Here is a 27944-nt window from a genome sequence, read left to right as displayed (position 1 = left end):
CACGTCCCATCCGAAAGACGGCACCCTACATAGGGCAGTGTCCCCAATCACTGACCTGGGGCATTGGGATATTTTTTTTTGACTTTTTAATATTTTTTTAGACCATGGCTTGGGGGTAGAAGCTGTTAAGAAGCCTTTTAGACCTAGACTTGGTGCTCCGGTACCGCTTGTCGTGCGGTAGCAGAGAGAACAGTCCATAACTAGGGTGGCTGGAGTCTGACCATTTTTAGGTCCTTCCTCTGACACCGCCTGTTATAGAGGTCCTGGATGGCAGGAAGCTTGGCCCCAGTGATGTACTGGGCTGTACGTACTACCCTCTGTAGTGCCTTGCGGTCGGAGGCCGAGCAGTTGCCATACCAGGCAGTGAGGCAACCTGTCAGGATGCTCTCGATGGTGCCCCTGTTACTGACCAGATGAATCCTGGTGAAAGCTATGATCCCTTATTGATGTCACTTGTTAAATGCACTTCAATCAGTGTAGATGAAGGGGAGGAGACAGATTAAAGAAGGATTTTAAAGCCATGAGACAATTGAGACATTGTGTATGTGTGCCATTCAGAGGATGAAAGGGCAAGACCAAATATTTAAATGCCTTCGATCAGGATATGCTAGTAGGTGCCAGGCACACCGGTTTGTATCAAGAATTGCAATGCTGCTGTGTTCTTCATGCTCAACAGTTTCCATTGTGTATCAAGAATGGTCCACCACCCAAAGAACATCCAGCTAACTTCATGTGTCAGCGGAGTACATGCCCCGACGAATTGAGGCTGTTCTAAGGGGCAAAGGGGGGGAGGGGGGGGGGGGGGTCACGAAGGTGTCCTTAATGTTTTATACACTCAGTGTATGTCTGTGATGTTGAGCGGAGACATTTTTTTGGAAGAAGAATAAAAGTATTTTATGTTTATTCCCTGCGAACTGCAACTTTAAGAGATGGAAAAGAACTCTTGATTTGGTGACAGATTTGTCCCGCCCCGTGAGATGCACATACTTTGAGGAGCGCACGAAGACGAAAAACTCATTGCTGTGAGTGTAATTACCAAAGCCATTTACATTAGCTATAGAAAACGTATCTGGTTTAGCAGCAAGAGATTAAAACAAGTCAAGTATGTTCGTTTAACAATGTAATTAAAATCTCAGATACTAGCAGATTAATCGACTCAAACCAACGTCTCTCTTTCTATTGTGCACCTGTGGGACTGTCGGGGGAACTGCGGTAGGCAACATCATAAACGTAAGGCCAAAGCAAGGTTACAGGAGTTTTGTCATAAACTTGTGTTGATATGTACAGTTATTATAATGCTATGTTAATTTCTAGCCTTAATGTGTGCGTTTTAGTATGCTAGTTTAGGCTCTGGTGTGAGTGTGCACATGGTGAATTTGCTCTAGCCAAGGCTAAATCAAATGTTTGCTGGTTAATGTTGCCAATTTGACAGGTACTTCCAATCTTGCACCATTATTACTGGTGGTGGAGGTTGCATGGGAAGTTATGGCAGTTGGCCAACCTATTTCAGGGTATGAAGGACTGGAGTGAGATGCAGTGCATTCATTTTGATAGTACAGCAGGTTTATAGGCTACTTGTTTATTGTTATAATAATCCATCTACCAAGGAAGATGTCTTCCTGCTTATGACACTTTTTATGAGTAGGCCTGCATGACCATATGTTACAAAATGATTCCAAAGTTTGTAAATATTTTCAAAACTCAAAAGTGGAGCATTTTCAAAATAAGTGTACTCCCCACAATCCCATCTGTTGTGTAGATCCAGCTATCACAAACCCAAATTAAGGGGAAAGATAGACACCATCTAATTTAATCATTTTAAATGGTGCTTAGGCTTTCTTTCCTATGGGGTTGAGGAATATAGTTAGATCTGCACAACAGATGGCGTGCGAGACATGGACTCATCTTGACATTAGACCACTTTTGAAAACATCTGAACAAATGGGCATTTTGGTGTGAACTATTACTTTAAAACTCAGCTGATACCACCACAGCCATTTTGGTGACTTGGGCTACTCAAAGTAGGTTACTTGTTGTTGGCTTGATAGCCAGGATATATTCTATTCAAACTCCTGCTGAGTATTACGAGCTAGGTATTCAGTGGCTGTCCCTGGAGAAATGAGTAGTCTACTTTGGTATTCACCTCAGTGCCAGCAGTTGTCACACAATGCCGACTGTCCAGCTTTGTACCTTAACCGCACCGTGTGGCCATTTGAACAGGCCATTTGAATGCAGCTCCATGCTTATTTAACGGTGCTATTTATGCAGTTCTCTGTCTTGGAAGTTGCACAGCTGAGACTTAGAAAACGCTGCCAAACCATGTCGCCTTTTCATCCTCTCTCTGTGAAAAGAAAAGGATAGCCCACAGAGGAGGCAGGTGGTGATGTCCCAGTGAAGATGACTCAGTGGAATGCGTTGATGATGCCACCCATGTCAGATCATTTGGTTCGTCAGCCATTTTCACAATGCCAATTAGGGGACTTTCCTGTGTAAATAAAATAGAAAATATGCTACACTGGTTCAGATGCTGGGCAGAAAAAAAACCATGACAGAAACTATACATTTTCTCAACTCTGACATGCTCCTAAAGTTGATTTATTAATGAGACACAGACAGAAATGGGCAACATTTTGATTCAGTTGTCAATTTCTCTGCCAAGCCAATGGATTGCTACAGAAATTGATATAGGTAAACTGCTCTTGTGAAAAATGTGTACAATTGTATGGGTATTGAAGTCTTGGTGCAGACAAAGCTGTGTAAGGCGCGACTGCGTGTGTGTGTGCGCGCGACTGCGTGTGAGTGCACACCTCCGCGTGTGAGTGCACACCTCCAGGTGTGAGGCAAGGATTGGTACTGGTTAGACAGGGCCTGTGAAGTCGCAATGGGTTGAGTGTATTGAGAGCCAGGGTTTTCTCTCCCTGCCGCAGCACCACGCAGGCCCAACCACACGCTTCAACCTTTCAAACAGGGCAGAGAAACCTGAGCTTCTCGCTCTGTTCGTCTCCTCTCCCCTCTGTCCCCCCTCCTCCTTTCTCTTCACCTCTCTCCTCTAGCTGTCCTTTGCCGCAACCACCCACCTCCCCTTCTTTACCACTCTCATGAAGGGGATCAAGTTGTGCCATAGAATCACACAATTTAGATCAGTTGAGTTCTTCACCAGGTTGTTAAAACACTTAACTGTAGAGCAGTTGTATAGACTATTTCCTAGAAATTCTGCTGAAGACACACAAACACACCCTATGTACCTGGCAGGTGGAATCCAATCTCTAAGGTCATTGGTACAGGAAATCATGTGACCTGCTTCCTCCACTCTCATGACACCTTTCTCCTCACTCCGCCCCTTACACTCTTACACACTAGAGACCTGCACATACGCATTGTGTCGGGTGTCGCAAGGTTTCACCAGGGGAGTGTGACAAACCGGAAGTGCTTAAAGTAAAGGCTGGACCGAAACTGGAGTGCTATAAAATAATATAGATAAGACAGTAACTTTATATCGAGAAGAAAACAGAAAAATAATCCTTTCAAAAAAGGTACGTTTAAGGTGTGTCACGGTTAACTTGAACTCTTTGGGGAGAAGTGAAGTTACCGCTTCCCTTGTGCCATTGTTTTTGTAACTGTGTGTGTGTATATAGCGTTTCAAAAATCATTATCGCTGTTCTCACTGAGAGTATTGACCATAACTCCCAGTGTTACTGTAGTAAGGCTAGTCCAACAGTATCCATGTCATGGATGTGACTTTTTCCTACCAATTGTCTGATCACGGGTTAAACCAAGGATGGCGGCTTTGTGACATCTGATCAGTCCCATGAGCTGAGTGGTGCCAAGTCAGGGAGAGTCTGAGGGAGAGTCCTGCGTTTCAGTTTCTGACTCAATCTGCTAGTTTAGCTTGAATGATTTTGTGTTTAATGATTCTTTGTTCAGAGCCAGGCAGAATTGACTATTGATTTTTATTTTTTCAAAGTCTGTTTTAGAGACGGACTTCAAGTAGCTTTTAACCCACATGGTACTTGTTTTGCTATGGTTCAATTTAATTACATAGTGTCATTACCTGCAAATCAAATTGTAGAGTAACAAGCAAATCGAGTTTGTCACAAGTGTTACCAGTCTCATATGGTTGGTAATGGTATGACGTAAAGAGCACAGTTTAAATTAGGCTACCGTGCCAATAGAATTTCTGCACCCCCTTAAATGATCTAAAAAGGGATTCAAATAGATTTTTGACAAGTATACCCATAACATGATGCTGCCACCACAATACTTGAAAATAGAGAGGGTTTTACTTTGGGATTTGACCCAACCCTGTAGTTTAATTTACTCCAAAAAGTCTGTTTATTTGTTGTGTTGTCTTTGCAGTATTATTTAACAGCCTTGTTGAAAACAGAATATATGATTTGGAGTGGAATTTTTAACATGGGCTTCTTTCTTTTCACTTTGTCATACAGGCCAGTAATTTGGGAGTAAAAACTATGTTGTTGATCCCTTTTATATTATGGTGGCAGCATCATGCTATGGGTATGCTTGTCACCACCAGGGACTGAGGAGTTTAAGATCCAAATAAATATGAAAGGAGCAAAGCCCAGGTAAAAGGTTAGAGAGAAATCCACCACATTCTTCTGAAAACCTAACCCTGTGATAGTTGTATTTTTTTCCAAGCGCAAATTATAAACCCCTTCCTACATTTGAGCTGTTCAGGACTGATGTACCTCCATGTCACTCAAGGCACTGATGATGATAAAATGGCTATATTTCGCAATACAGACTGATCCTGTGTTGTGTTCCATATCTGGGTTTGTTGTGGATACAGCATTGCAATGAGATGAAAGTGAAGGTTCAAAGGCTGTTCCGCTTTGTGCTTTAGTGAAATTGACACAGCGGCCTCGTTGACTGAAACACGATAATGATTGCCTCAGGAAAGGCGCGTCCGCAGGATCTGGCAATGTCACTTATTTTCAAAAGTTATTCCCAACATCCGGTCCCCACATCATGTCAAGTTTACAGTCACAATCAAGTATGTTGAAGTGAAGATTTGATTTCTTATCAATATACTTGCTCACCATACAGGTAGGGCTGGGAATTACTAGGGAACTCGCGCTAAGATATTATCACGATACTTATGTATCGCGATTTGATACTGTGATTTTTTTTTTATTGCGATTCGATGTTCCAAACATATTGCTCACCAAATGTCTGCTGCAGAGGAACAAGAGAGCCATGAGAAAACAAGTTTTGATCAGTCATATAAATAAAAGTGCTGAAAACAAATTAGCTCCCTATTTAAAAATAAGTAAATAAGTAAATAAAATAAAAAGTGCAGTAAAAGTAGTACAAATAGAGGAGTTTTGGTGCAGGCATAGCAAACTAGCGCCAAAAATAATATTACGATATTGTCAATATGATATATCATCTGAAATAATATCCCCCATCACTACATACAAGTGCTATTCAGATATGGTGAGAGAGTAGACTAGACTGGGCCAGATCAACTAAACTTGTTCTGTTGCAGTTTGCTTCCATGAAGTGGAATGCCAAATGAAAAGGAAGCCTCGTCTCTGTTTGGTTCGGCTACTTGTTCCTCTACATATCATGACCACTTACTACAGCTAGGCTGCTACCTCCACTACTTCTGCAAGCTTAGAGGAAGATGATTCCTTTTTATTGTCCAATATGCACACATGTCCATCAGCAATTTGTCTGTTCTATCCCAACCCCTCAGAAGGACAGATAAAACATGCCCTGGATGGGGTAGAGTGCAGCGTCCCTGGAGAAATTATAGGGGTTAAGCAACTTGCTCAAAGGCACAACTGCAGGAGATGGCTGAGCTTGCAGGTGATAAGAGTACAATGGAAGTTGAATAGACAAGCACTCCAAATAAAGTGTTTTATATTCAACTTCCATTCTCCTCCAAGAGGGACTGATTTTTATTTCCTGCTCATCCAGTTTGTTCTTCAATCCCTGCATCTTGGTTTCTACTATGAGGTAGTTTCTTTCCCCTGTGCTTAGCTTGGAGAAGCAGCTTGGAGGAAAGGCTGAGGATGATTTTTTTTGAGGAATTCCACTGGATTTCTGCCTTTTGGCTTCCTGATCTGGCCTGCTGTGCTGATGCACATGAATATGATGCGTTGCCTCTGACACACACGCATTACACTTTATCCCTTTTCCACTGAACACATACCTCCAGGGTTGCACAGGCTTTCAACCAATATGCACTTCTTAAGCTAAGGTTTAAGCTTTGACCTATTTTCCAAAGTTTTTCTCATGAAATATGACAGAGATGCAAGGCCCGAGTTTTAAACCACCCCTGTGGCCATGCTAAACACGGTCTTTATGAGAAGTCCATGTGATGTCTCTCTCTGTGGATTAGATTATTATTTTCCTGGATCCCATGGTTTGTAGACAGGAAGTGTTGGAGATTCTTTTGGAATTGGTCATTTGTTATGGTTGTCGTCGTGGTCACACTCGTAGTGCTGGTTTGCTTGTGTAGCTTATGAGCAATTCCATGGTAGTGGAATTACGCTGAGACAGATTTTTCACTTTAAAATGTATGCCAAACAAAATCATTGATTTCAAAGTTTAACTCTATGCACAGTGGCTACTTTGAATAATTTACACCAAAAAAATATATATAAAAATGTACTTGAAAAACTGTGCAGATGCTAAGTTTGGTCAGGAATTATGGTAAAATCTCCCTCAATTTTATTGTTACTGAACTTCATCTGCACAGTTCTTCCTGTAAATGTGTTTTTGTAAATTTGTCAGTGGAAATGGTTAAAACTAGTACCTGTGCATAGAGTTCTGTGGTTTGTTAAGCTTTGAAATGGATGTTTTTTGTTTGGTCTACATTATAAAGTGAAAAATCTGAGTCTAATTCCATTATCATGGAATTGCCTCTACTATGTTTATGCGTGTGCTTGGTCATGTCTGAGTCAACACAAAACCAGCTGCTCTGACAATGCTTAATTCAATTCAGTCTCTTTGTCGGGTAATGATGTAATACCTGCAAAGCACACCTTAATGAAAATGACCAGATGAAAGGGCATGGTCCATACACCCTTCCGGCTGGCCCAAGACAGCCTATTGATATGAATTTATCTGAAAATGACTACAAATACACACCTTGCAGTATACCAAAGGTGGGTCCATGTATAAACTGATAAATGCTTTTGTCGATTCTCATCATTCCCTCCCTTCCAGACAAATGACTATTTTACTGGCTTATCAGCTGTGTTATGAGACCGTTTTTTTTGTTAGTGTACGTGTCTATCGGAAAACACAGTAACTATAGTAACTAACTTCCTGTGTGCATTTAGGCATGTGGGTGTATGTTATACTCTGGCCCTCTATAATTGTTGATTATGAAGATCAGGCTGAGATAAGTGGCAGTCGGAGTGCTGTTTTTCTCCTCCGAACGGAACAGGCCTCCTGAATGTCTCGGAACAGGCCTCCTGAATGTCTCGGAACAGGCCTCCTGACTGTCTCGGAACAGGCCTCCTGACTGTCTCGGAACAGGCCTCCTGACTGTCTCGGAACAGGCCTCCTGAATGTCTCGGAACAGGCCTCCTGAATGTCTCGGAACAGGCCTCCTGACTGTCTCGGAACAGGCCTCCTGACTGTCTCGGAACAGGCCTCCTGACTGTCTCGGAACAGATTATGATATGTTCGGATTCGCACAATGACAACATTGCTGCTGATCTCAGTTGTGTACCTGTCCCACAGTCAAGTGTCTGAACTTTCCCGCTCAATCATGATGGCAGAATTTTGTCTGCTTGCTCCTGTAACCATGCAATGTTTGAGTGTGTGAGCTCATAGCAGCAGGGGAGGGTATGTGCTGTAGATGATATCTCGGGGGCGGACCGACTCCTAGACAAAGAGCAGAGCAGGTGATTGACATACAGATCAATGACCTCACCATTGGGGAAGCTGAGGGATAGACAGTACCTCTTTGTACAGAGACAGTGCTGCATTGATCCCCCCTGTCTGTCAACACTCTGCTATTATTCTGGGGGTTCTGGGTGAAATAGACTATGAACCTATTAAAGAGAACACTTTACTGGCATAACTTTAGTGTATATATGAAGCAATAAAAGCATACAAAATGCCTATATTGGTAATAATCAATGGGCTGTAGGCTACCTGGTAGGGTAATGTTTTAATGGGATAACTCCTGGGCCATTACACCCCAAACAAAAATACAAATGTGTTTGTTTCAATTTACACAAGTTGTCATTGTTATTAACATGTTATTCATTACCCTTCAATTAAGGTGTCACCCTGTATTGTCTATGTCGTGGTTTGATTGATTCATGATGAATGAGCGGTGAGGTAGTGCACTGTGCACACCATGGACAAACAGCTGGATGATGTCACCCAACAGTGCCAGTGTTGGTTGTTGAATCCAAGCTCTACAGGCTGTGTGTATTATACACTGTATTAGGTCATTTCTATAAGATGGGTGTTGGAGAATTTTGGGACTTGTATTTCATGTAAAACAGGTAATGTAGTTTAAAAAAGTAAACATTTTGATTCTGTCATTAATTAGTGTGTGTGTGTGTGTGTGTTAGTTAGGAGGTGGAGATGGAAGGCGGAAGTTCGTTCAGCAGAAAGTCGTGGGCGTCGCAGTCTTTACGGGTCACCGCCAGGGAGCTCTCATTGGTCAGCACGCGAGGCAAGACCAACGCCATTGCAGAGCGCTTCTCCAAGTGAGTGACACGCACAGCTCTCTACTAGACACTTCTGTCTGTATGAGTGTACTACCGTGGACACTTCTCTTCCAAATGCATCATACCAAACACGCATCTATCTGTAGGGAATCCTCCATATCGCCCAGCTCTACTTACATACTGTACCAATCACACTTATCCCTTTGGTGCTCCAGTATGTACATACAGTCAGTCAAGTCTGTGTCAGTGGGGAGCCAAAATGAAAGTCAACCCAAACACTTCAGGCTTAAAGGCTTTATACAAGAGCTCCCATCCCAAATGTACATCATTGAGGGAGGGAGGTAACAGAGATGTTGGCTGTATATCAATCCTGTTCTGCAGGTCATTGGGTTACCCTCGTGTCTGCCTACAGAGGTTGCAGCAGAACTGGAAAGAGATCATTCTGACTGTTAATAGTTACCACTCTTTAAGAAGCGCTGTGGGTCTGAAAATTCTGGTTGAAAAGTCACCTCTTCATCACATTGTCGTAACTGTAATCTTAGGCAGTATCAACCGTGACCTATTTCCTCATACACCTTGCATGTACAGGTCATTTTCTTCTGTTGCTATGTAAAGTAGCTGTTACCTTACAACAATCCTGACCTACCGTGCCGCTAGTACATTTCAGCTGGCATTTACATAGCTATGACTAACTGTGAACTTTAACACCTCACAAAGCAACTGTTTTGACTATGCAGAGGTTGTTGATTCTGCTCTTCACAAGTCCTCTCTGCCAGCCCTAGCTATGGAATCACAATTTCCCTAGTATAACACAAGGGTGTATAAAACCAGTGTAACAGTGGTGTTAGTCGAAAAGCAGCGTAGTGTCTGCAGATCCAGAGGAAACCAGATCGGTGTCAGAAATAGCCCCAAACCCTTTTTTTATATTGCTTACACTTCCCTGATCTCTTCAGACCTTCAAAACATGTTCAGATATTATTGATTTAATAGCAGTGCAAACTTCCATTCCCAGTGTAATGCTTTGGTCTACTTTACTGCGTGCACCTCTGTTCTTGATCAGCAGAGGTCAGTGTTGCTTCTCTGTTCCATAGGTACCAGAGAGCTGCTGAGGAGGCCAATGCTGAGAAGAAGAAAGCAGTGAGTATCTCCATTCAGCTCCCCAACAGGAGACCCACTCATGGAACTATAGGACGTGACATCACCTCAGACACAGTCACCAGTTCAATGATACGTTTGTGAAGCTGCCCTCTTGGTCAAGTCTTTGACTCTGTCACCATTGAACTATATCAAATCAAATTGTATTAGTCACATACACATGGTTAGCAGATGTTAATGCGAGTGTAGCGAAATGCTTGTGCTTCTAGTTCCGACAATGCAGTAATATCTAACAAGTAATCTAACAAATTTACAACGACTATCTTATACACAAATATAAAGGGATGAATAAGAATATGTACACATAAATATATGGATGAGCGATGGCTGTGTGCCATAGGCGAGATGCAGTAGATGGTTTGAAATACAGTGTATACATATGAGTTGAGTAATGTAGGATATGTAGACATTATTAAAGTGCCGTTATTTAAAGTGACTAGTGATAGCTTTATTAAAGTGGCCAGATATTTTAGTCTGTATGTTGGCAGCAGCCACTCTGTTAGTGATGGCTGTTTAACAGTCTGATGGCCTTGAGATTGAAGCTGTTTTTCAGTATCTCGGTCCCAGCTTTGATGCAGCTGTACTGACCGCGCCTTCTGGATGATAATGGGGTGAACAGGCAGTGATATCGGGTGCTGTAGGTATCCTGGAGGGCAGGTAGTTTGCCCCCGGTGATGCGTTGTGCAGACCGCACTACCATCTAGAGAGCCATGCGGTTGTGGGCGGAGCAGTTGCCGTACCAGGCGGTGATGCAGTCCAACAGGATGCTCTCGATTGTGCATCTGTAAAAGTTTGAGTGTTTTAGGTGACAAGCCAAATTTCTTCAGCCGCCTGAGGTTGAGAGTGGCGAAGATGGGACAACAGCGCCTCTTATCTGTGTGGGTGAACCATTTCAGTTTGCCAGTGATATGTACGCCGCGGAACTTAAAACTGTCCACCTTCTCCACTACTGTCCCATCGATGTGAATGGGAGGGGTGCTCCCTCTGCTATTTCCTGAAGCCATGATCATCTCCTTTTGTTTCGTTGATGTCTTGTGAGAGGTTACTTTCCTGACACCACACTCCGAGGGCCCTCACCTCCTCCCTGTAGGCCGTCTCGTCGTTGTTGGTAATCAAGCCTACCACTGTAGTGTTGTCTGCAAACTTGATGATTGAGTTGGAGACGTGCATGGCCACACAGTCATGGGTGAACAGGGAGTACAGGAGGGGGCTGAGAACGCCCCAGTGTTGAGGATCAGCGGGGTGGAGATGTTGTTTCCTACCCTCACCAACTGGGGGCGGCCTGTCAGAAAGTCCAGGACCCAGTCGCACAGGGCGGGGTCGAGACCCAGGGTCTCGAGCTTAATGACCACTTTGGAGGGTACTATGGTGTTAAATGATGAGCAGTAGTCAATGAACAGCATTCTTACATAGGTATTCCTCTTGTCCAGATAGGATAGAGCAGTGTGATGATGATTGGGTTGTCTGTGGACCTATTGGGGCGGTAAGCAAATTGGAGTGAGTCTAGGGTATCAGGTAGGGTAGAGGTGATATGATCCTTGACTAGTCTCTCAAAGTTCTTCATGATGACAGAAGTGAGTGCTACTGGGTGATAGTCATTTAGCTCAGTTTCCTTAGCTTTCATGGGAGCAGGAACAATGGTGGCCATTTTGAAGCATGTGGGAACAGCAGACTGGGATAGGGATTGATTGAATATGTCCGTAAACACACCAGCCAGCTGGTCTGCGCATGCTCTGAGGATGCGGCTGGGGATGCCGTCTGGTCCTGCAGCCTTGCGAGGGTTAACATGTTTAAATGTTTTACTCACGTTGGCCACGGTGAAGGAGAGCCCACAGGCTTTTGTAGCGGGCCGTGTAAGTGGCACTGTATTGTCCTCAAAGCGGGCAAAAAATGTATTTTAATTTGTCTGGGAGCAAGATGTCGATGTCCGCGACGGGGCTGGTTTTCTTTTTGTAGTCAGTGATTGACTGTAGATCCTGCCACATACGTCTCGTGTTTGAGCCGATGAATTGTGACTCTATCTGGTCTCTATACTAACGCTTAGCTTGTTTGATTGCCTTGCGGAGGGAATAGCTACGCTGTTTGTATTCAGTCATGTTTCCAGTTGCCTTGCCACGATTAAAAGCGCTTTCAGTTTTGCGCGAATGCTGCCATCAATCCACGGTTTCTGATGAGGGAAGTTTTTAATAGTCACAGTGGGTACAACATCACTGATGCACTTGCTAATAATATACATGGCTAAGACTATAATCAAAGAGAATTCTCTTGGTAGATAATGCGGTCGGCATTTGATTCTAGGTCAGGTGAACAAAACGGACTTAAGTTCCTGTATGTTGTTATGATCACACCAGGAGTCGTTAATCATAAGGCATACAACCACACCCTCCTTACCAGAGAGTCGTTTGTTTCTGTCGGCGCGATGCGTGAAGAAACCGGGTGGCTGTACCGACTCTGACAACATATCTCGAGTGAGCCATGTTTCCGTAAAACAGAGAATGTTCCAATCTCTGATGTCTCTCTGGAAGGCAACTCGTTCCCTAATTTCGTCCACCTTGTTATCTAGAGATTGGACATTGGCGAGTAATATGCTCGGAAGCGGTGTCTGGTGTGCTCGCCTTCGAAGTCTGACCAGTAGGCCGCTCCGTCTGTATGCCTAAGTGGTTTTGTGCTCTCTTCTCTGCTCAGGCTACTAATTTTTGACAGTGACTAGATGAGATAAAGCATTTTGTCATTCACATGGTAAAATGACAGCCTTTCGAAAACTTCCACCTCCCACACACCCATTATAATCCTCATCTCGTCTGAGGAGCACACCGAACAATTCCATGCCTTGTTCTGCCTGCCACTTATTGTGATGGGCAGGCGGTCAGCCCCATAATCCTGACTCAGTCGACTAATCCCAAAGTAATTCCCTCTGTTGGGATAGTTGTCTCTGTCTGTTGGGATAGTTGTCTTCTCTGTTGGTTATGGTCTTTGTTTGTTGGGAAGTGCTGGAGAAGTGGACAAGGGAATAGGGAATAAGTGATCGGCCGATGTCATGCAGGAGTACAAGGTAACTACCTAACATTTCCAATGGCTCATCGATGGGGAATGTATTTTGATCATTGGGTACCTTGCTGCCAGTGAATCTGGACCGAGATTGTAGCACAATACTTGCTCTGCGTGACTTGACATTGTGGAATTATGGAGAGGCTCAAGTAGTTGTAGACAAACATTGTTTACACACAAGGTCCTTAAGGTCATTCAGAGCGAGGAGAAGACGTGCGCACACACACACACACACACACACACACGCTGGTTGTATTTGTGTGTGGTGCATGCTGTTCCTCCAGTCTTCCTGTTTGTGCTGAGTTAAACAGTCGGCACAATGTCTAGTCAGCGCAATGCTGTGTGTATGCGTGGATCCACAGGCAGCACTAGTCCTAAAGGGTGGGCTGTAAATTTGGGTCATAGGAGGAAAAGAGGTCTCAGCTTTCTGAGATGCAATCCTCTGTGTTGCGGTATGAGAATCAGGGCCAGGAGTTTTAACTAGGTTTTTTTTCAGGTTTATTTTGGTCCCTGATTTTTTCCTGGTCAGGTTAACCAGCAGCATTGTCATAATGAATGATTACATGATGGTCCACAAATGAGCGCTAAGGAGGCTCCTGCAGTCTTACTTAACATTGTGTTGATTGTGTGGAATCTACACTGAACAAGAATATAAATGGAACATGTAAAGTGTTGGTCCCATGTTTCCTGAGCTGAAATAAAAGATCCCAGAAATGTTCCATATGCACAAAAATATTATTTTACATCCCTGTTAGTGAGCATTTCTTCTTTGTCAAGGTAATCCATCCACCTGTCACGTGTGGAATATCAAGAAACTGATTCAACAGCATGGCCATTACACAGGTACACCTTGTGCTGGGGACAATAAAAAGGCCACTCTACAATGTGAAGTTTTGTCACACAACACAATGCCACATATGTCTCAAGTTTTGAGGGAGTATGCAATTGGCATGCTGAATGCAGGAATGACCATCAGAGCTGTTGCCAGAGAATGTAATGTTCATTTACAGTGCCTTGCGAAAGTATTCGGCCCCCTTGAACTTTGCGACCTTTTGCCACATTTCAGGCTTCAAACATAAAGATATAAAACTGTATTTTTTTGTGAAGAATCAACAACAAGTGGGACACAATCATGAAGTGCAACAACATTTATTGGATATTTCAAACTTTTTTAACAATTCAAAAACTGAAAAATTGGGCGTGCAAAATTATTCAGCCCCTTTACTTTCAGTGCAGCAAACTCTCTCCAGAAGTTCAGTGAGGATCTCTGAATGATCCAATGTTGACCTAAATGACTAATGATGATAAATACAATCCACCTGTGTGTAATCAAGTCTCCGTATAAATGCACCTGCACTGTGATAGTCTCAGAGGTCCGTTAAAAGCGCAGAGAGCATCATGAAGAACAAGGTACACACCAGGCAGGTCCGAGATACTGTTGTGAAGAAGTTTAAAGCCGGATTTGGATACAAAAAGATTTCCCAAGCTTTAAACATCCCAAGGAGCACTGTGCAAGCGATAATATTGAAATGGAAGGAGTATCAGACCACTGCAAATCTACCAAGACCTGGCCGTCCCTATAAACTTTCAGCTCATACAAGGAGAAGACTGATCAGAGATGCAGCCAAGAGGCCCATGATCACTCTGGATGAACTGCAGAGATCTACAGCTGAGGTGGGAGACTCTGTCCATAGGACAACAATCAGTCGTATATAGCACAAATCTGGCCTTTATGGAAGAGTGGCAAGAAGAAAGCCATTTCTTAAAGATATCCATAAAAAGTGTTGTTTAAAGTTTGCCAAAAGCCACCTGGGAGACACACCAAACATGTGGAAGAAGGTGCTCTGGTCAGATGAAACCAAAATGGAACTTTTTGGCAACAATGCAAAACGTTATGTTTGGCGTAAAAGCAACACAGCTGAACACACCATCCCCACTGTCAAACATGGTGGTGGCAGCATCATGGTTTGGGCCTGCTTTTCTTCAGCAGGGACAGGGAAGATGGCTCAAATTGATGGGAAGATGGATGGAGCCAAATACAGGACCATTCTGGAAGAAAACCTGATGGAGTCTGCAAAAGACCTGAGACTGGGACGGAGATTTGTCTTCCAACAAGACAATGATCCAAAACATAAAGCAAAATCTACAATGGAATGGTTCAATAATAAACATATCCAGGTGTTAGAATGGCCAAGTCAAAGTCCAGACCTGAATCCAATCGAGAATCTGTGGAAAGAACTGAAAACTGCTGTTCACATATGCTCTCCATCCAACCTCACTGAGCTCGAGCTGTTTTGCAAGGAGGAATGGGAAAAAATGTCAGTCTCTCGATGTGCAAAACTGATAAAGACATACCCCAAGCGACTTACAGCTGTAATCGCAGCAAAAGGTGACGCTACAAAGTATTAACTTAAGGGGGCTGAATAATTTTGCACGCCCAATTTTTCAGTTTTTGATTTGTTCAAAAAGTTTGAAATATCCAATAAATGTCGTTCCACTTCATGATTGTGTCCCACTTGTTGTTGATTCTTCACAAAAAAATACAGTTTTATATCTTTATGTTTGCAGCCTGAAATGTGGGAAAAGGTCGCAAAGTTCAAGGGGGCCGAATACTTTCGCAAGGCACTGTATATATCATAATCCGCCTCCAATGTCGTTATAGAGAATATGGCAATACTTCCAACCGGCCTCACAACCGCAGACCACGTGTATGGCATTGTGTAGGCAAGCAGTTTGCTGATGTCAACGTTGTGAAGAGAGGGCCACATGGTGGGGTTATGATATGGCCAGAAATAAGCTACGGACAACAAACAAAATTGCATTTTATTGATTGGCAATTTGAATGCACAGCGATAACGTGACGAGAACCTGAGGCCCATTGTCGTGCCATTCATTCACCACCATCACCTCATGTTTCATCATCATTTTCATCATAATGTTTCAGGATGATAATGCACAGCCCCATGTCGCAAGGATCTGTACACAATTCCTGGAAGCTGAACATTTCCCAGCTCTTCCATGGCCTGCATACTCACCAGACATGTCACCCATTGAGCATGTTTGGGATGCTCTGGATCGACGTGTAAGGCAGCGTGTTCCGGTTTCTGCCAACATCCAGCTACTCTGCACAACCATCGAAGAGGAGTGGGACAACATTCCACAGGCCATAATCAACAGCCTGATCAACTCTATGCGAAGGAGATGTCGTGCTGCATGAGGGATATTGTGGTCACACCAGATACTGACTGGTTTTCTGATGCATTTGTTTTTTTAATATATATATTTTTTGAAGGTATCTGTGACCAACAGATGCATATCTGTATTCCCAGTCAGGTGAAATCCACAGATTAGGGCCTAATGTATTTATTTCAATTGACTGATTTCCTTATGAACTGTAACTCTTTGAAATTGGTGCATGTTGCGTTTATATTTTTGTTCAGTATAATTCCCCCTTCAACTGTGACCATTATCAGTAATGGTTCTGTATATAATTACAGGTATGAGTATTCCTACTTAATCACATCTATTATGTTCTCTAACCGCAAAAGACATGCAAAAGTTAATGACAGTTTTTATAGGGGAATAAATGGCCACTCCTTAACTTTCAACATGAGGTCCTCCCTCTTACTGCTGCTGAGTCACCTTCAGTGTTCTAATCAGGAATCTAATCAAATTTGATTTGTCACATGCGCCGAATACAACAGGTGTAGACTTTACAAGCCCATAACCAACAGTGCGGTTCAAGAAGAAAATATTTACGAAGTAGACTAAAATATAAAAAGTAATAATAAAAGAAACACTAACAATGACGAGGCTATATACAGGGGTCACCGGTACCAAGTCAGTGTGTGGGGGTACAGGCTAGTTGAGGTAGTGTGTACATGTAGGTGGGGGGGAAGTAAAAAACGAGCAGCGAGTGTACAAAAAAAGGGGGTGGGGTCAATGTAAATTGTCCGGTGGCGATTTTCTGAATTTCTCAGTAGTCTTATTGCTTGGTGGTAGAAGCTAGAAGTGTTCTGTGTGTGTGTGTGTGTTCTCGTTCAATAGTGGTGAATGGCTGAGATGTCTCAATAGGTTAAACGGGACTTCATGTGTTGTAGGTTACGCTGTGTCTTGAGGACATAGGGTAAAATGGGAGGAGCAGTGACATTGTCGATTTGACTCCTTACTTTTAATAATCCAGTTTTCAAGGGAAATAACTTTAAAAGGGAGTTTGGTTTTGTACAACACTGTCTGCAATTTGAATGTCATGATGTGATTGGCGATCACAGATCTCAACACTGACAGCATGAGGCTCCGTAACATGACACATGGTACATGTTAGGTGATGCCATGACTTCAGTGCATTGGTATGGCTCTGACATTGGCTCACACAACAACGGAATACTTGAAACTTCAGCCATGTGTCTGCTAGATTCACACACACAAATAACCACATATTTACAATATTTATTTGGGGATAAACTTTGAGAAGTGACAAGTAAAGAACCCCAGACTCAGTCAGCGAAGAGTTAAACATTTCCCAAATGTATCATTTCCTGCTTTCTTGTTTCCTGGGATGTTTTTTTTTCCCCCCTCTGCCTCCATCTCTCTCTCTTTCTCCTGGTCTTGATGGGGGGTGGGCTGGTTCTTACTTCCAGAGTTTTTCTAACTGCTAACATCTGGGAGAGCTTGATCACCCTTACTCAGCACAGAGACCAGAGGGAAGGACGGCAGACTGATTCCAGCTACAGGACTCTCCCTGTCTACAACCTAGACTCCCCACTACGCCTCGCCTCGCTCTCACAGGTTTCACCACTTCTTTTAGAAAAACAGGGAACCAACTTTTCATTGCCTGTTGCTCGTTTTTCCTTGTACTTCTTGAACATACTTCTTGTACTCCAGCTGCTTTCATACAGATAACTATTTTTTTTTCTTTTTTTCTACTGTCTGAGTTCTTTCAGCTTTGGGTTTCTCTTCCTCCTTTCTCTTTGTTTGTTCCTCCCATATTCTGATCTCCTCCTTTTCCATGTGTGTTTCCATCTTGTTTCTGTCACATATTTTGTTGGTGAAGCACGGCTTGATGTGCAGGCTAGGTTTTTCTGAGTTGCTGCTTGGTTGAAGTGTGGTCAATGTGATGACAGTAGGAAGTGGAGTCAGTTTTTTTATTTTTATTGCTGTGTTAAGTTTGCATGGATGTCCACTGCTATATGGTTGACCACCTCATTATCACGTTGAAGGGAAAAATCAGGTTTGTTCTTCGTTAGGGGCGTTGTGAATGTTGATGGTTACCTACTGATTGGAGCTCGTCTCATGGATGTCGTTTTGACCATATAGATGACATATTGTTACTCTTCTTCATGGGTGTGACTAGATACTTTTTACTGAGTTGAGCTCTGTGTACCATAGCCCAGTGCGGTTCCTTGAAAGGAACATTGAGTACCCCATGTAAACTAATTTCATTAGTTGTCTCTGTTCTGCTTTCAAAGGGCCGTATTGTTTCATATACCTTTCAGAAGTTCCCCATATTAAACAGTCCATTTTACATTCATTTCCATATCTTCTAATGAAGATCAGCGAATGACATCACATAGTGGAGTATTGTTGTCCCACAGTAGTTCAGCTAGCTGCTCGCCGTAAGTTACGAGTTGGGAGCTTAATGGACGGTTAAGCCTAGCAGAGCAGAGAACACTTCCTGTACTTTCAGGAAAAGTTGAGGTAGGTTTCCACAGAATGGAATATGGTTGAGAACGAGATCTCGTGTTCAGTCCTGCTCTGTCTCCATCTTGAGCCAAGACTTTGTATGCCACTGTGGAGTGGACTGTGCAGCAGCTGATAGTTGCCTGCTCTGACTTCAGCCACCAGCCAGCTACTCTCGTGGCTGGTTGAACAGCTGCTCATCTAATCTCGCTTTCCTTCCACGTCAGTAACTACCACTGTCCGCAGTCTTTTCCCACTGTGGCCTCGGGAAGAAAACTCTGACAGAGTTATGAACTTGAGATTTTTCCTATATTTTTTTCCCTGTTTAATTTGGTTGCAGTCTGGGTGCTTGAAGTTGGGTGACATAATACTGGACATGATTGACTGGTAGAAGTAGAATGTTGGAAGCAACTGGTGATGACTATTTTGTTGATAATAGTTTCATTCCACACGGTTGAAAGATTAGACTGTGACTATTTGTATTATTGCGAACTGTTAGAAATGGTACTGTATTTTGGTATTCTTCCAGTTTCTCATACAAGGCTACTCTTACACACACTTACCTCGGTACAGGTTACATGGTGGTTAACTTTTCGGTCGATGTAACCAATTTCAGGACGTTGCATCAGTCAGTCAGTCAGTAACTTCAAGACATTCTTCCAGTTGACCGTTCTCTAATCTTCTCTTGTCTTCCTGGCAGTCGGTGGAGAGCCTGCCTCCCACTCTGCGTTCAGGGAACCTGAGTGTTCTGAAGAAGCGCTGGGAGCAGCCGGCACCTCGCCAAGACAAACCCTCCCTGCTACCAGCCGGCCCACCCCGCGCCCGCCTTATCCCCCCAGCTGTACCCAAACCAGTGCCACCGACTGAGCACCGCCCCCCAGCCAAATCCCCAGGATCCCCGGGCACTCAGGGTAGTCAAGACAGTATCCAGTATCCTTCAGCAGCTATAGCCAAGGAAGGAGCGGAGAGAAGGATGGAGAGAAAAGATCAGCGGCCAAGTGAGGGAGAGGAGGAGGAGGAAGGGCTGATGCAGGTGGAAGATAAGGTGGCGCCAACCAGCCCCTGCAGCCCCGTTGAGAAACCCAGCGTGCCTCTCAACAGCCTGAAGATGATGTTTGAGAAGGGAGAGGGCGCCAAGAGAAGGGTAAGACTGATAGAGACTCACACACACATTTTACTCAAAAACGTTCTCATTCAGGCAGACACACACTGTGGGTATGTATCCCTCTACAAAAGTGGTTCCCAAACTGTGGGGTGTTTCTCCTGGGTTGGGGGGTAATAGTAGAATGCACAAGGTGCAACCTCGAAATTGGCTAGTACATCGGCAGTTTTCCTCAATGATGGAAGGGGGAGAGCCCTGAGTGTGAATGTTTGGGAACCACTGCTCTACACAGTATCTCTCCCTCTCTGCTCTATGGATTCTCTCTCACCCCATCTCTTGGCATCTTCCTCAACATGTAGCTAGCTGCTCATTATGCTTGTGGGGTCAGGTCAGTCATCTGACTGTGTGTGATTGGTTAGCTCCCCCGTCCCCCCCATATCCAGCTGGGATGCAGCTGAACTCCTGGTCTGTTGCACAGCCAGACAGTTTCATGGTACCTTCCTTTGGAGTGTAGTCATGCTAGCAGTCACATGCCTTGGTACCTGATGCATTCGTGCCTTTCAACAAGCCCCGTCTGACTTCATAAAGGCACCCCGAGGACTACTGTGTGTCTCAGTGCGCATCACTAAGTACAGACAGAACACCCATTCACTCAGACACACACATGTGTAGAGGATACTTGCTAAAACTAGCTTACCTACTCATATTAGAGGCCAAGAAACTCAAAACATGCATACATGCACTGAACTGACGAAGACGCCGCCCCAGTTGAGAAGTGAAATACTTTGCACCAGACACTGAGGGAGGGTCTCCTGTGGCTCCTCCGATATTAGCAGAGAGAAGTCAGCCATTAAGTGGCCATATTAACGACCCGGCTCTCTGTCCCATTACTGTCTAATTAACTCAACCCTTCAGTCACACTCTTTCTGTCCCCTCAAAAAGTTTCTATGTTTCAGTTCTCCACACTGCCCTTATCTGCTCTTAAACAACCTTCTCCTCTTTAGTGTACACACATACCATAATACCCCAGGGTCACGAATGTACCCGCATTCCTCGTCTCTCTTCAAAGACCCACCTTAGGAATTATCCCTCCCACTCTGTCCTGTCATTCTCCTTCAGTTAGATATTCACCCCTCATGGCCCCCACCCCACCTCTTCAGTTAGGTATTCACCCCTCGTGGCCCCCACCCCACCTCTTCTCTCAGCATCACACAAGATTGCTCTCCTCTGTGCACTTCTGCTTCTCCTATTTTTCAGTTTCCTCAGTTTTCTCATCTGGTAAAAGTTGAGTAAAAATGTGTGACTCTGAGACCATAATACTTTATATATTCCTGGTGGTCTCTGGTGTAGGCTACCTTAGCCAGCCCGGTGTTGATGCATGGTCCAGGTGGAAAAGCAAGACTGGAGTCCGACTCAGACTGGAGTGAGTTTGCCACCACGCCTTGGTGTTCATCTCTTTGTTAAGTGTGTTCATGATGACCACTAGCAATACTTAGTTCTACATGTTGGAAATTCCCCCAGTGTCTCCTCAGGGAGACTGGTCTGAGAACAGTGGTAGTGTTGTAGTCTTTGTCCTCTTTGTCCTCAGACGAGGCCTGCCACAATGGCCATGCTTCTGGACTTCTGCTGAATTTACTGACAGGGTTTTAAGAGGGGAGTGACAGACAGTAGGAGGTCGACCTCGATTCGTCTTGGTCTGAGAGCTGTGCTCACTACTCGGTGTGTTTCCTCTATACATGCTCACAAAAGCCCTTATCGCTACGCCAGTGCATTTCAGCTGACTAGAGCGGAGGTGGGGCTGTGCGTGGGTGGAGGAGCTGCGTCTCCAGGTGTACACACACACATGCTCCATCTCTCACTCACACACACACACACACACACACATTAGTGTGTCCCCCCTGCCCTGCCCCAGCTTTAGCTCAGTGCATGCTCTGGGCTGATACCATCTTACAGCAGTGATGTCATGGAAGTGGTATGCACCCCCCCCCCCCCCCCCCCCCCCCCCCCCCAACCAAATCACTAGAGGCCAACAAACCCTGCTCCTACAGAACACAAACTCCTTTCTCTCTCCAATCAAAAGACTCGTAGTACGTTCTCTCTCTCTCTCTCCTTCCCTCTCCCTTAGTTCTACGCCTCTTTTTCTGTCGTTCTTTCTCTTTATAACCTCTCACACACTCCTTGTTTCTGTCTCTTTATAACCTCTCACACACTCCTTGTTTCTGTCTCTTTATAACCTCTCACACACTCCTTGTTTCTGTCTCTTTATAACCTCTCACACACTCCTTGTTTCTGTCTCTTTATAACCTCTCACACACTCCTTGTTTCTGTCTCTTTATAACCTCTCACACACTCCTTGTTTCTATGTCTCTTTTACTCTCTGTATTCCACCTTTTCTCTGTCTCTCCTGTTTTTCGATAGCCCTCGTTTGTAACTGTATGAGCTGTAATGGGTCCTGGGCACAAAAGGTTTAGATGGGGCAGATAAGGCTCTGTTTCTCTACCTGGCTGTCACCCAAATCAACTACACCCTGTACTGCTTGTCACTGGCATTAGCCTTCTCTACTACCACAATATTCAAAACATGGCTTGGTGTTTTTTTTAAATTATTCTAGTTACCATAGTTACTTGGTTAGACGCAGACCATTTGCACATGCAAAGAACAGTTTGAGACTACAGCACATTGTGTAGACTACACATTCAATTCACGCTTGCTTGAAAAAGGTAGGAGCTTTAGCCTGTTTGATCAATTGTGTATATTACATGCTTGTCCTCTCTTTAAAATGAGTCATGCCTCTCTGCTTGGCTGCTGTTTTGGTCGATTTAGCCCAACATTTAGCTGCTGGCACACAGTTAGATTTGCAGTGGAATCAGTTGGTCCTGTCTCAACCTGTCCTCGGTGAACTACAGGCAGTATCGCTGTCCTCTGCTCTAACATAACATCAAACTCTCTTGTAAAACATTTTGTATGAGCAATATTTTGAGTGAACTAGGAAATGGCCTTTCAATACAAAACATTATGGACACCTTGTAGCTTCAATCCGCAAGTACAATGTAAAAAGTTATTGACTTGGGCTATGGCTGACTCCAGAAGGCCCCGTCTGTTTTAATTGGCCAGATCCCTCCTCCACTCATCTGTATCCAGGATTACTGCTTAAGCCTGACCATCTGGTTTACACATCAGTGGGCTGTAATAAACACACACACACGCTCGTGTTTGTTAATTCTGTAGAGTGTAAGGGGGGGGGGGGGGGGGGGGGGGGCTAAACTGACAGATGGAGTTGGTTTAAGATGGATCTTTTAGATGTTTTATTTAGAATTTTAGTACCCTTTTTAGGTATCAAAAAACAATACAAATGATTTTGACCTAAAGCCCATGGAAACGCATTGAATAACATCCATAAATGTCAAAAAACAAATCATAAGAAACAAGATTTTGAAGTGCCTGTCCGAAATCTAGGCGATAATTAAAAAACACATTTTTTTTTTTTTTTACACATTTAACCACTTTTTTGGGGGTAGGCACAAAACAACCTTCTACTTTAAAAATGTAATCCAATACCGGTTATCTTCAGACGAGTCCCGTGACACTTGTGGGGGTCGTAGAGCAAAACGGAGAACATCATTGTGAGAGCCTCCCCTTTCCATAGAGTAGAGTAGTAGTTAGTCCATAGAGTAGTAGTTTGTACGTTAAACCGTTCGGACGCTACAGACGTTTGTGTTAGATGGATTTTCGGGATGTCTCATGGTCTGACAAACACCGCTCTAGTTCTGCCACCTTTCACCTCGGATGCAGAAGTGCAACACAGGTGGGTGGATGTGGTGGATTGAGATGCATCCAATGCAACAAAAAACATCTCTACCTTAAACTGACGGATTTGGATGGGGTTTTGTTGTGTAACTTCGACTCTAAGGGATACTTCGGGATTTTAGCAATGAGGCCCCTTATCTACTTCCCCAGAGTCAGATGAACTCGTGGATACCATTTGAATGTCTCTGTGTCCAGTATGAAGGAAGTTAGAGGTAGTTTCACAAGCCGATGCTAACTAGCGTTAATGCAATGACTGGAATATGTATCCACAAGTTCATCTGATTCTGGGGAAGTTGAGAAAGGACATCATTGCCAAAATCCTGAAGTATCCCTTTAACCTTGATCCCCTCACTGGGCCGTTTGTCTGTGTTTGAACAGTGTCCCTTCTCCCCTGTGGTGACTAGCCTGTACATTATAATAGGGCATCTTCAGTGTTTTGTAGGTTAAGGTGAGAGGGGAGTGTGTTAAGTATGTGTATAGCCTACTTGTTATGTGTTTTCAGTTGTGTGTATGTGTATTGATGAGTAAAATGGCTGTGTCATGGTGGAGTTGGTGGGGGGACAGACGGTCCTGTCTGACAATGGCTCTGCCTCTTGAGCTTATTAGGGGATTAATGCTGTGTACATGTGTCCGCACGCTAATGTGTACATACAGTAGTGCAGGGTTCCCCAACTGGCAGGCTGCGGTCTGAATTTGGCCCATATGGGATTTTATTTGGCCCCCCAAGTTTTCTGTGCAACTGTTTATTTAAAAAATATATTTGTTGATGGACGCAAGACTGTAAAAACACCAGCAAATTAGCTTCAATCTGTTCCAAAGTATTCTCACACATATTAGAGAGATACTATATGTGTGATCCTATACAAATATAAGCAAGGTTTGAAATGATGACGTTTTAGTCTAATGGATCCGTTTTGGGCTTCCTGCAGTCAATTTGCAGTCTACAAATGAAGTGTAATTATGTTCCGGCACCCTGACCATCCGCTCAAGAAAAAAATTGGCCCGCGGCTGAATCTAGTTGATGATCCCTGCAGTAGTGTGTAGGGTTGTGTGTCTCCCTTTACCATATGGTGAGTCATGATGTGGTTGGTTACATGGTTAACAGACCCGTTGGGTGGTGCTGGAAGTATTTCAGCTGGAATACATCTGAAGTTGTTTTTTCTTGTCATATTTGTTTTTTTTTCCATGATGAACTACGTATTTTGCTTAATGCTTTCTTTAAAACAGACGGGTTGATTTTAGCTGTAGGATTTCATTGCATCTGCTGTCCAAGATTATCCGACTGCAGTAAATTCACCATCTTGTTCAAGTTAGAAACGTTTCAGCAACTTGAGACAATTGAGCTTCTTCTGAAACCTGGACACCAGAGATATATTTGGTGAATTTGTTTTGGTGTTTAACAGTAAAGTGTTCCTTACTGCTTTCAGAGTCTCTCTGGGCAAATTACATTCATCACTGATGGGAATGCTTGTTATTTGATTAGGTCTAGAGTAAGGTGTCGGCGGAAATGGCAGATGCCCCAATGGGTGTGTTTGTGCCCGTGTGAATAGGGTGTGTGTGTAAGCAACCATCAATGGCTCATTGTAATGTAAAGGATATGCAGGAACTGGTTTTGATGTCGATGAGCCAAACCATTGTGAAATAGGGGGAAGTTGTGATGAGTCGTGGGGGTGGTCAAATGTGACCAATGATGGGGTTGTCTGAGTGTAGAGATGGGCTAAAAAAAATAAAAGCAGAGGCTGACTAACTACAAAGGCATAGAGAGGCAGTTGTAGAGAAAGCAGGAGGAGAGGTTGTTGGGGTGGCGGTGAGGACATTGGACAGTCCTTGTCTGAGGTTGTGTAATAAACTGAACCCTGACCCTTGACCCCTGTGTTATCATCCAGGTGAGCACGGGACTACACAGCAGCTCCTCCGAGGACATGGACCAGAGAATAGGAGGTAATACATGAGCACGGGCACACACACACACACACACACATTTGCACTAGACCCATATAGTGCAATCACATTCTGAGGGCACAGTGTCTATCACTACTAGGCACTAAACTGACAAAAGGATCCCATGCAGAGAGGTGCCCACTGCAGTTGTAATAGCCACGAAGGTTACAGATGAGAACACAATGTGTACATTCACGGGTGCATGATAACGGCCGTGCTTGAATTGAGGCAGAACAGTGTGTCAATTCATAGTGCCTACACTGCTTCATCTAAAAAGACCAGCTTTATTTACTCAAGTCAACTTTTGGCAGCGTTTATATATCGTACCCCTGTTTTTCTTCTTCATAGCAGCTAATGATTTGATTTGATTTGATTTTGATTTAATGTAGGCTAGTGACTTCTGACATTGCAGCAGAGCTAGGTGGAGGATCCGGATCAAGAAACCTTCTAGATGCTAACCTGTGTGTGTGTGTGTGATTTTTGTTTTGTTTTCCCCCGCAGTGTTATCCCCTGACCGAGTTCTGGAGACCACCTCCCTGAAGGAAAGAATGGCCAAGTACCAGTCAGCCGTTACCAAAAAGGGCCCACTAGCACGCACTGTGAGTTTGTGTGTGTTTGTATTTATTATACCCATTTCGTACAGAAGATGTGGTATATTACCTGTAAAAAATATATATATGGCAATGTTTTATATGGCCCCCTTTCAAACAGCCTTATTTACCACTTTTCCCTTTTAAACATACCAGTGGGTAACTGGCACATTGGAAGGTGTGGGGAGTGTTAAACCTTAAATGGAGGCTGTTTAGATGTCAAATTAGGGAGGTGTTAAACAATTGCATTGTTAAACAAGTGCAAAAAAGCAGAGAACCATTCACACAGACCCAATATCTGTACTTTGGTTACAGGGTCTGTGCAAATGCAGGAATCATGACTAGGTCTTTAGGTGGGTGTTAATTGACTGTTTTTGACCCTTACCCCTTTCAGATGTATACCAGAAAGCTGGTATAAAAAAGCAGGCATGGTAAAATAGTGTGATTTTGGTCGGTTGTCTTTTAAACACTCCTCTCTCCTTACATTGTCTAGTCTCCTTTGTTTAGGAGAAGCTAGAGACACTGTGGACTCAGTCACCAGACCTAAAAATTATTTTTTAGAAAGTGATCCTCTTGTTTAATAGTCCAGAAGTTTTGGTCTCACCACATCAAAGGCTAATGTAAGGATAGTGTACATGGGAAAAGTGTAATGTCAAAGAAAGACAGATCTTAGTTCACATATTTTGCTAAATATGTTTTCTATATCCTAAAACATCATTTTGTCACTGTTCTTTTACTGATCGACCTCTGTTCGTCTGCAGGCCAGTCAGTCAGAGGGAGAGGACGGCAGCCTCAAGGAGAATGTGCCCCCTAGTGGTGTGGCTGTGGTCAGTACCTACGCGCGTGTCTGTGTGTGTGTGTGTGCGTGCGGCGCGTCTGAGAAATTTGGTGTTGAGGTGTGTAGCGAGAGAGCGACAGAGGGGACATGCAGTGTGAGTCTGTGAAATAAATGATACACTGTGTGTGAAGATTAGTTAATTGGATAAGGGAGCAGCGTTTAAACTGATAAAAACTGTAAACCAATGAAACCTGGTGTGCAGTAAGTAAATAAACTCCTAGAAGTGCCCTAAAGATCCTGCTTTAAAACATGAATACACAGTGGCAGTAAACTCTTTCATATAGCTTTTTATGTACAATTGTACATGGGTGAACAAGCTATGTACTGTATATTTGATTTGCTGATGGGTTTTCTCTCTTTTTCTCTCAGAGCCAGGCTTTAGAGTCCTACAGCAGAAAGGTTGCTGTAGAAGAGACCAATGGTGAGTCAGCTTTAATCTCCCATGATGTCATCCCCCACAGCTCTCGGCTGGGGATGCTGAGGACAGAACCGCACCCAGCTGCTCTGATTGGTCCTCTGTGTTAAAGGGCAGAGCGGAGTGGAACCCCGACTGGCTTGTTACCCTGAGTTACTGCTCTCTGTCTAGGCATCTCGCTCGTCTCAATAATTTTTTTGTGAAAAGCCAGGCTCCCTTTTTTTGTTATATTGCTCTGCCCAACTGTGATACTGACTTCCTCTGCAGCCAAGATGGAGTCCCTGTAGTCTCACTGGTATGTTGTGTGTTTGGTCTTTTTCAGGTGATGGCATGGACACACCTACCTCTAAGGATAGTACCTCTTCTCCATCCTCAGCCCACAGTGACCCACCCAAGGCAGCCAGGGTGAGTCCCCTCCATCACCTCCATCACAATGACACGTACAACATGTCTTCCATCAAGGAAATCGATAGGACCGCTATAAAATCTGACGACAAGACTCGTTACTGACAAACACAATGCAGTGTATGAAAGGTACATTCTTAAAGTGTCTGTGTGTAGAAGTTCTGCCTGCCCGTGAGGGAGACGTGCATTGCATGCCTGAAGACGGTGTACCCGTTGGAGAGGCTGGTGGCTAACACCCAGATCTTCCACACCTCCTGCTTCCGCTGTCTGCACTGCAACACCAAGCTCAGGTACTTGTGACACT

General features: G+C 43.9%; 1 protein-coding gene across 9 annotated transcripts in view; it reads left to right on the top strand.

Moving 5' to 3' along the window:
- The first annotated feature begins 879 nt into the window (after nucleotides 1-879).
- Nucleotides 880-27944, top strand: part of LOC110494219 (LIM domain and actin-binding protein 1) — a 29399-nt gene continuing 2334 nt past the window's right edge. The window contains exons 1-11 of one of the 9 annotated variants that reach the window (XM_036950269.1): nucleotides 955-1022; nucleotides 1217-1230; nucleotides 8562-8699; nucleotides 9752-9797; nucleotides 19243-19686; nucleotides 25338-25392; nucleotides 25894-25991; nucleotides 26744-26809; nucleotides 27190-27241; nucleotides 27558-27640; nucleotides 27797-27930. In XM_036950269.1, coding sequence (XP_036806164.1) covers nucleotides 8575-8699; nucleotides 9752-9797; nucleotides 19243-19686; nucleotides 25338-25392; nucleotides 25894-25991; nucleotides 26744-26809; nucleotides 27190-27241; nucleotides 27558-27640; nucleotides 27797-27930 — 1103 coding nt within the window. In that variant the 5' untranslated portion in view covers nucleotides 955-1022; nucleotides 1217-1230; nucleotides 8562-8574. Of the gene's footprint in view, nucleotides 1231-3379; nucleotides 3534-8561; nucleotides 8700-9751; nucleotides 9798-12740; nucleotides 12868-17428; nucleotides 17652-19242; nucleotides 19687-25337; nucleotides 25393-25893; nucleotides 25992-26743; nucleotides 26810-27189; nucleotides 27242-27557; nucleotides 27641-27796; nucleotides 27931-27944 lie in introns of those variants that run through there. The other 8 variants (XM_036950270.1, XM_036950268.1, XM_021569062.2 and 5 more) reach the window with 8 other exon arrangements.

Source organism: Oncorhynchus mykiss, chromosome 17, assembly GCF_013265735.2.
Source record: "Oncorhynchus mykiss isolate Arlee chromosome 17, USDA_OmykA_1.1, whole genome shotgun sequence".
Lineage (NCBI taxonomy): Eukaryota > Metazoa > Chordata > Actinopteri > Salmoniformes > Salmonidae > Oncorhynchus > Oncorhynchus mykiss.
Note: the sequence above shows the minus strand (reverse complement) of the source record. Positions and strands in the feature narration are given on the sequence as shown.